The sequence below is a fragment of the Anguilla anguilla genome, chromosome 6 (genome assembly GCF_013347855.1).
Source record: "Anguilla anguilla isolate fAngAng1 chromosome 6, fAngAng1.pri, whole genome shotgun sequence".
Classification (NCBI taxonomy): domain Eukaryota; kingdom Metazoa; phylum Chordata; class Actinopteri; order Anguilliformes; family Anguillidae; genus Anguilla; species Anguilla anguilla.
Window position 1 is genome coordinate 7,952,724 of NC_049206.1, and position 9,601 is coordinate 7,962,324.

Genomic DNA, 9,601 nt, shown 5'->3' on the forward strand with positions numbered 1-9,601 from the left:
CTGATGTCGCTGCCATTTGGGTTTGACCCGCGGAGCCCAAAAAAAAAAAAAAATTAAAAAACGGACATACGAACTAACGCGGCGGAAGGAGGTCTGTGTTCCGTACGTTTGCCTCTCCCTCCCTCCGGGTGTTTACCTCCAAACGCGCCGAGTCGCGGTTTTATCGGCTAACGGAGGTAATTCGCCGACATTTTTAAGGAGTGCGATTCGCAGGCGGGCGACTGGGGGAGATTCGGGATTAGACCGGGGCTGAGGCGGGGGGCGCGGGGGAATGTTTAAATCCGCGGACCGAGCTTCACCTCGTCGAGCCGCGCTGGGACGCAGTGGAGAGCCCGGCCAGGCTACCTTCATGTCTCCAGTTAGTGCGCGCATAAAAGAAAGAATGAGAGGATGAATGAAAGGAAGAAAGCAATTCTTTTACGACATAAAAAAAAGAAAAATGCAAAGGGGGGGGGGATTAGCAAATCCCTGGCATGTTTAAGAAGGCACTTGCAGTTTTGGGCCCTTTGTTTGCATGTAGGAGTGCTTGTTTACAAAGCGGTGGGGGTAGGGAGGGGTACGGGGGGGGGGTTAGGGAAGGGGGGGGAGGCGGGCAGGGGTGGGGGGTCGCAGCGTGGAGGAGAACAGTGTCAGTAATTAGTGGTATTTCTGCTGGGCTTCTTTGGTGGTCTCTCTGTTTAAAACTACAGTCCTTGTAATCTCCCATCGCCATCCACCAAACACCCCTCCCTCTCTCTCTCTCCCTCCTTCCTTCCTCTCTCTCCCTCTTCCCGCCACCTGAATAGAACGCCCCTGTGCTCCTGCCAATACAAACCGGCCTGTGTTTGCGGCTGCAGGACCGAGCACGTCAGAGCCCCCAAACACCCCCCCCACACTGCCCCCCCCCCCCCCCCCCCCCCCCCCCACAGTGCAGTGTCTGTTTTGCTTCTCCAGCCGTTCTGGTGGCAGGCTTGTTTTTTTTTTTTTTGCCAACCCAGACGGATGGGTATGCACGCGCACGCATGCACCCACACACACACACACACACACACTCACACACACGCACACACACACACACGTACACATACACACTCACACTCATGCGCACGCACACACACATACACACTCACACACGCACATACACGCACAGACTCACACTCACACACACACACGCACACATACATACACACTCACACACACACACATACTCACACACACACACACACACACACGCACAGACATGCATGCACGGAATGTAATGCTGGATTGGCGCCCCCCCCCCCCCATCCCCGGTACCCCCAGCCTTTTCCCGGAACTCCAAAGCCACTATTTTTAATCTCTTGATTTTATAATCATTTGTCTTTTGATCATGCTGTTTTTAGGTTTCAGGGATCTATCAGTATCATATAGGTGTGATTGTATCATTTTTCTGAATGGGGCGTCGGTTTGCTGTGTGTTTTTAATGAATAGTAATATCTGGGAGATCTAGTATTCTAGGCATTTTAATGATGTAATCAACTTCATAAAACACAGTAAAACCCCAGAATCACCCAAATACTCGATTTTTTGTTGGGTAATTCTGGCCATGAAGGTTCAACAGCACGTAGTGGAGGCCAGTGTTCTTGCCATGCACTTGATTTAAGGTAATCAGACCTGAGCTGAATCCATTAAAGGTTTTGTCTGAGACTGGACCTGGTTCCGTGTGGCCTTCAGTTCGGTCACTGTTACAGGACAGGGCGCTGTGCACTGTAATACGCGGCTCGCGGCGCGTTAGCGTAGCTTAGCTTAGCGTAGCGCAGACGCGCGGTGCTGCGGCTGCAGACGGGAGAATGGCAGTGCCTACAGACGCGGGCTGAGCACGGAGTGCGCAGATGGGAGGGTGGCTGGGGGGGGGGGAGGGGGTGTGCAAGGGGTGCCAGACTGCGCCCCGCTCACTTCCTGCCCTCCTGGGAGACTGGCGGGCGTGGCAGAGAGCGCACCGGGCATCTGCTAAGCGCTCCCCACCCCCCCCCCAATACGCCTGTCCCCAAAAAAGGCAAGAAAGGACAAATTGACGGCTTTCTCGAGCGCCATTGTTGTCTTTAGCGCGGGTGTCACTGTTCGCTCACACGCACGCGGGAAGCCGCTGTTGTTTTTAATATATATGCTAATTATGTCTTTAGAAAAAATAAAACAAGGCTGATGAAAACGCAGAGGTATTGGGTTTCTTTTTTCTTTTTTTGGGGGGGGGGGGGGGGGCGGAGTGGGGGTTGGGTGAATAAAGGACAAGACCCTCAGCTGTGCAATTAGCCAATGTTGAAAGCAGAAATGAAGTTCACGGTAAATATGTTCATGCACCAAAAAAGCTGGCCCGGGCTGTTCGGGTAAACATTAAACTGTGCAAATAAAGTTTTATGGAGCCAAGCTGATCCCAGGAAAATATTATTCTTTAAATGCTGTAAACAGACATTGGCATAAGGCGGTGTGTGTGTGTGTGTGTTCATGTGCACAGTTCTGTGTGTGTGTGTGTGTGTGTGTGTGTGTGTGTGTGTGTCTGTCTCAAACCCTCCAAAGAATGAGCGCTTCATTGTTTTTTAACAGTGCAGTGACAGAATCCACATTTATCCGGGAGAAAGTGTCTTGCTTTGTTTTTTTTTCTGCTTTTTCCCAGTTTAATGAGTATTTTTCTGGTCCTAAGTAAAGCAGGTAAGGTCCTTCCTCTGGCCCACAATGCCGGTGTTCATATCCATCTCTAATCGGAGTCTCTGATAGGCCCGCGTTGCAGGTGCCCTGTGGTAGCAGTGACGCAACGGCGTGGGTTCGATTGCCGGGGTCACTGACGGCGCCGTCTCCCACACAGGTGCAGCATCCAGGGCAGCGTGATCTGCAGCAGCGCCGTGATTGGCCGAGGCTCCGACCTCAAGTACTGCTTAGTGGGGAACGGCCAGCGCATCGAGCCCGAGGGTGAGTCTGGGTAACCGCGCCTTGACCGCCACGTGCTAACGCTAAACGGGAAGCCAGCGAGGCTAACCTTTCATTCACACCACCGGTGCAACAGTACGCAACTGTGACAACTGGTACGCAGCCATATGTCTACCGTTAATGCAACGCTAACAGAGTTGGACCAATGGTGACCGTATGTGCTGTGGAAGAGTTGATTTAACACTGAACATTTTGCTGTGTGGTAGCCACTGCTGTCTGACCTGTTCGTAGAGGACATCGTGTTCATAATGCTATTCTGAAAGCTTCTATCCACTACTGTAATCTCTGGGTAAGTTCTGTCTTTACAAAAAGAAAAAAAAAAAAAGGAATTTTGTTCCTTTTATTTCAAAATAAGGAGAGTAGCCTGTTCTACCGCGGACGTTTTGATGGTGTTAACAGCCGCTCTGAATTGGCGAGCTGGAGCGAGAGGTTCGTTCGAGCCTCCTCTGTAGAGACGCCATTAGCGCTGGTGTGTGAGATCCCTTTGCACGCGAGCGGCCCTCTCAGGCGCATGAGAACACGGCTTTAGCAGCTACCTGCCCTGTGTACATACCCAAGTGACACAGCAGTGCCAACTGTTTTATTCTCAGCAGGACTGGTGTGTGTGTGTGTGTGTGTGTGTGTGTGAGCGCGTGTGCGTGCATGTCTGTGTCTGTGAGTCTGAGTGGGCTTGTTTTATAATTCCTATGGATCCTGGGTTTTTTTTGTTTTTTTTCTTCTTCTTTTTTGTTTGTTTTGTCTATATTCTCTCAGAAATATGGAAGGCATGCGCCACGGACCGAATGTCACACAGGAAGTGCATCGGTAGCTGGAGCAGACCGCAGTCTCTAGGATACGTTCATGCCCGTGTAATTACCTACTGAGGGCAGTCCCTCTAATTACAGCGCACCTTCGCGCACCCTTGTGTTTTGCGTTCAGGCTGGGGGCGGAGCCAGGAGCAGCCATGATATAATGGCCCCGCCCACGCGCTTCGTTCTGCTTTAGTGGCTTATTAAAAATGAAGCGCTTGTCTGTAATTGAGCCCGTGCAAGCCCCTCCCTCTCATTTTTTTTGGGGGGTAGATTTGTTACATGTGTTTTGTGAGTGTGTGCGGTGTGTGTGGGGTGTGGTGTGTGCGCATGTGCGTATGTGTGTGTGCATGTATGCGCATGCGTGTGTGTGTGTGTGTGTTTGCGCGTATGTGTGTGCACGTGTGTGTGTGTGTGTGTGTCTGTGTGTGCGTGCGCGCGTGTGTGTGTGTGTGTGTGCGTGTGTGTGTGTGTGTGTGTGTGTGTGTGTGTGTGTGTGTGTCTGTGTGTGTGTGCGTGCGCGTGTGTGTGTGTACGTGTGTGTGTGTGCGTGTGTGTGTGTGTGTGTCTGTGTGTGTGTGTCTGTGGGAAGTCTGTAGAATTCCGGGTGGTCCTGGCCCTCTCCTCTAACCTCTCCATCAGTGACACTGCCAGAGGCTCCCTAAGCTGTCCAGGGCCAGCTCAGCCTAATTGACTGAACAACAGGGTGTAGCCACACCACGAGCCCCCCTCCCCACCCCCTCTTAAACTGCAACATCTCCCTTTAACACCCCCCACCCTCCCACCCCCCCGTCCCATCCCCTGGGCTGGTTACCCTGGTGGGTCTGGAGATGATTACCCAGGCACACAACCTCATTGGAACATCTCCCCAAAAATCCCCAATCACTCGGGGGACCCCCGTTCCCTCCCACCCCCCCCACGGCCTGCTGTTCCAAGCACACCCCGAATCAAAGGCGAACCCCGTTTTTTATTAGCGCTGTGGAGGAGCGGGGCTGCCAGCTCCGGGGTGGTGTGTGGGAGAAGAAGGCGGCCTGTTATTATAAAAGCATTCATTTCGATACTGCGATGGATTTCGCTGGGTTTCGTCCCGAAATAGTGCTGAGAATTGAAATTTTCCGCCCGCTTTTAATGTGGTGCTGTAAGAGGAACATGTCGGTTTGTTTTAAAAAGGACCGGCAGTTTGATCAAGGGGGGGGGGGGGGGGGGGGGGGGGGTGTGGATTTAAAACAGAATAAAAATGCTGTGGTGACTCTTAGACTTGGGTGGGTTTGTGGAAGATAAGGTTTGGCGTACTCTATGTGTGAGTTTAGGAGATATTCATTTTAAATAACGCGTACCACCTTTTCTCTTTTGCTGTCAATTGTTGTCCAACAGCCGAGTGAACTCACCCTGCTTTATGCAAATGTTGTTTTTTATGGCCAGATAATTACTGGCAGATGTGTCGCTGGGGTTTTTAATTGGGGTTGACAGGGCCTTTTCTCTCTCCAGACTGCAGTTTGCATCAACCCCATTGGGCAGAATGCACGAGAGGCGTTCATTTCACCATGTGATTATCATTCGAGAGAACCAAACCTCTGCTGAACGGCAAAGTGTTAAATCAACTCTTAGAGAGTACATTTGGTCCCAGTTTGACTCGTATGTACTCTGTTAGAGTTGAATTAACACTGGGCGTGTTACTGCGTGGGCTCTAGCGTTTAGCTTTTGGTATACTGTAAGAGCTACACTGGTCCCTTGCTCAGTGGCTGAACACAGGCTTGCTTGATAAAGGTCTCGCCACAGCTACAGACAGGCATTGTAGCAAAAACGCAGTAGGCTCAAGGCAGTGGCCAGTCCGTCAGCTAGGGCTGCGGCTGTTAGCCGTTACCATGGCGATAACTGGGCTCATCCACTTGGGGCTAGGTGGTTTTAAGTCGAACCGAGTCACATCAGTAGTACGTTCCTAAGTGATTGGCAGGTGTCCCCAGGCTAGCAGCTGACAGTAAGCGAGTGATTCTCCTCTGAACTGTGATAGCTCTCCTGTAGTACTGCAGGAAAGGGCATGCAGTGAGGGTAACAGACTGTGGCTTGTTCAGTAGTGACTGAGCGTGTACATACAGTGGGGTCTACTTGGTGCCTGTCCCGTTAGAGCACGAGCACTGTACACTGGTTGTCTGCTGCTCGGACGATAAATTTCGAAACCAGAACACCCAGAGTCCAGTGTTGCCCAACTTTATTTTTCGAAGCAGATTATATTGCTTATTTGCTTTGCCGCTGACCTTATTCGGAGTGAATCTGAAATACATTCTGCCCGTTTTATGACCCGTGTCTCCAGCTGGGCTGGGGTTGAATACGGCACTCGGGGGAACCGAACGGCAGTGTCCCGTCGAGGATTCGAACACGCAAACCTCAGGTGCGCGGCCCGCCACCTTCTGGTCGCGCGGCACCGGCCCGTCGCTCCCCGTTAGCCGGGCGGGGTGTCGTCCCCCACGGGCCAGAGCGCGGTCCCTTTCCCCAGGACCCCCCCGAACCCACGCTCTAGTGTGCAGCACCCCCCCCCCCCCCCTCCCCTCCACCCCCCCAGCCTGCTGCCGGATAGGGGCCGGGCTCCCCCGCTGGTAAACGCATTAGGCCTCTCCGCGGGACGGAGGGATGGGAACGTCCGCCGGAGACCACCCCGGAGGGCGGGCCGCGAGGGCAGCCCCACGGCGCAGCTCCACGGGGCAGCCCCACGGCGCAGCTCCACGGGGCAGCCCCACGGCGCAGCTCCGCCGCCCAACAGCCCCGCCGCGCAGGCAGACAGGTGGCGTGCGTCCGCAGGTGTCGCTACGCTAAGGGCCTGGAGCTTTCTCATTCGCCACCACAGGGCTGCTCCCCTGGCCTCTGTCTTCCTCCCTGTCTCTTTCTGTCTCCCTATTTCACTCCTCTCTTTACTTCTCCCTCCCTCTTTTTCTCTCTCCCCCCCCTTTCTCATCCTCACCGTATCTCTCCCTATTTCTCTCCTCTTTTTTCCCCCTCCATCTCCTTCTCGCTCTCCCTCCCCCTCTCTCTTCCTCTCTTCCCATTTCTCCTCTCTCTTTCTTTCTCCCTTCCTCTTTTTCTCTCTCCTTCCCCCTCTTTCTGTCCCTCCGTCCCTTTCTCTCTCTCTCTCTCTCCCTCTCTCCCCCTCTCTCTTTCTCTGGAGGTGAACTCCCCATTCTCCCGTCGCTCCACACTCAATGTATCTCTCCTTAAAATGCAGAAGCGCCCTTTGTCCGGATCCCTTTTCACTGGGATGCGTGTTGTTTACACGGGACAAGAAAGCCTCCCTCCCGGCTTAATTCAGCCTGTGTGTCTTTCTCCAGGGGATTACTAGCTCGCGTCCTTATGATTATTACTGTTATCATTTTCAATGGACTGTTGGACTGGTTGTGCGCGTGTGTGTGTGTGTGTGCCCGTGTGAGTACATGTCTGTGCGTGCGTGTGTGTGTGCGCGTGCGTGTGTGTGTGTGTGTGTGTGTGTGTGCGTGCGAGTACATGTCTGTGCGTGTGTGTGTGTGTGTGCGTGCGAGTGTGCGTGTGCGTGTGTGTGTGTGCCATTGTTTCCAGGTCTTTTGTGGTCACGTGTCTGTCGACAGTGTTGAGAGAAAGAGAGGAAAAAGCAGAGCCATGTTGTCTTCCAGTGTCCAGAATGGATTGTGGTTTGTGAAGCTACGCTGACGAAATTAATTTAATCGCATAAACGCGTAACTAAGGGGATATGTTTGCCGTTGCTACGGGAAGGGTTGTTGAAGCAAGCCCTGAAAATCTTCAAGTGAGAGAGTGAGGCAACTGTGTCTTATGAGCTATATTTGAAGTCAGTCTCCTTATACTTTTGATCCCAAAAGCAATTATAGCTTCAGGACCAAAATTAATACTCTGAATTGCATACAGGGAGGGTTGCATCGAGGGGAAAAAGATATACCTACATCTGGGCTGCCCAACCCTGTTCCTGGAGATCTGCTGTCCTGTAGGCTTTCATTTCTACCCTAACTTGGTGCACCCAGTTCTACTAATTAGCAGCTCAATTGGATGAGGTGTGCTAAATATGACAAAAAAGACTGGCAGTGAGGTGAGAGAGTTTTACTCATTTCATGATTTGCCACTGAGGCAAGACAATTTCACCTGTCAAGCAAAAAGTAACTTGACACTATTATTTTCTAGTTTCTAGAAAGAAAAAAAAAAGAATTAAATACTTTTTTTGCTTTGTTAGGGTTGGAGTGAAAACCTACGGGACGGTAAGATCTCCAGCAACAGACTTGGGCAGCCCTGGGCCCAGATAAAGATTAGTAACAGGAAGTCGAGCGTTCTCATTGGCCGACGGTTTGACGGTCTGTGGTTTCACAGAGATGCTGTGCGGCGTCAGGCTCCAGAGTGAGGACTCCGGGGCACCCAGTGCTAAACGAGCTAACGCTAACCGGGCCTTTTTCCTCCCCTCCAGCTGAAAGAACCAATGAGGTCATCGTTGGAAGTGACCAGCTGATGGAGATCTAGATGCGCCCAGAATGCACCTGAGCGACGCGGAAGCTTCCGGAGTGGAGTCTGAGCACCTGCCGGCCACAGTGAGGGCCCTGTAGTCATGGACACTCATCCCTGTCAGCCTCTCTATTTTTTTTTTTTTTATATATATAAGGTGTCCAAATAAAAGCAGATTTATTTATCTCAAAATTACTTTTCTTAGTTCTTTCTTTCTTCTGTTATTAATGTAACAGATGTGCAGTAGAGCTGTCTGCGATTTGACGGAAAGCAGTTTTTTTTTTTTCCCAGGCGGTCCTGTTCATCTGAACCGTTCTCTGCGTGAACACCGCCTGTCAGTCAGAGCTAGCTGTGCTGCTGCTAGGATCGGGCAACCACAATGGAGCTCATTTTATTTGTTCTTTGTGCGCACACACACTCACACACACACACACACACACAAACACGCACACACACACGTGCAGGTACACGCTCTCATACACACACACACATGCCCGCACAGACTTGCGTATGCAACACACAAATGCACACAAACACACACACACACACACACACTCAGACGCACGCAGACACATACTCTCACGTGCGAGTGCATACACACACACACACACGCGCGCGCACACACAAACACACACACACACACTGAACTGGAGCGACGGACCACCCAGCGAGATCTCAACAAGAAACAGCGATCCCTCCCTCCCACTTTTACAAAATGCTAGAAAGGAGTCTACTTTTTTTTCTTTTTTTTTTTTTTTCTCTCTCTAGATTTATGGCATTCCTTCCCCTGCGCAACTCTTAAATTACAGGTCTGAGGTTCCTTAGTCACGAAAGAAGCCGTCGGAGGAAGATGCTCTGCTCGCGTAATTGTGTGATTTACAGTGCCCGCTTCGTATTGTTTCAGCGCCGAGCAGGACGCCGGTGTCATCTGCGGCATAATCGCCACCCTTTCTTTTTCTCCCTTTTCCTTTTGTTTTTTTTTTGTTGTCATCATTAGCAGCAGCTTGAAATAATTACCCCAAAGTTCCTTTCTTTCTGTCCCTTTTTTCTTTCTTCCCTTTTCTTTTCTTTTCTTTTCTCTCGTTTTAATCCAGAAAATGTAATCAGGTTTCCTCATTTTAGTTTGTTTAACCTTTTTCGCACCACTGTGGGAAATGTTACCCTTTTCCCAGCCCACATAAAAAAAATAATCATTTAAAAAGTCATCTTATGAACCTCGTTTTTTTTTCTTTCAGAATGTCTACAATGTAATATTCTTTTATAGCTCCCCCCCCTCTCTTCCTGAGTCCAGTGTGCAGACTACATGTGTTCATTTTTAAAATGATTGCTTGGCTCACTAACAGATTTGTAATGGTGGATTATTTGTCTGAAATATTATGAGAGGATATATGGTCTGCTTGTGT

The 9,601-nt window shown here is 50.9% G+C and overlaps 1 protein-coding gene across 2 annotated transcripts in view; it reads left to right on the top strand.

Moving 5' to 3' along the window:
• eif2b3 (eukaryotic translation initiation factor 2B, subunit 3 gamma) overlaps window positions 1-8,378 on the top strand; it is a 44,103-nt gene extending 35,725 nt beyond the window's left edge. For both annotated transcript variants that reach the window (XM_035420173.1, XM_035420174.1), the window contains 2 exons: window positions 2,819-2,922; window positions 8,164-8,378. In XM_035420173.1, the coding sequence (XP_035276064.1) occupies window positions 2,819-2,922; window positions 8,164-8,216 (157 nt within the window). In that variant the 3' untranslated portion in view covers window positions 8,217-8,378. The remainder of the gene's footprint in view (window positions 1-2,818; window positions 2,923-8,163) is intronic.
• The last annotated feature ends 1,223 nt before the right edge of the window (window positions 8,379-9,601 follow it).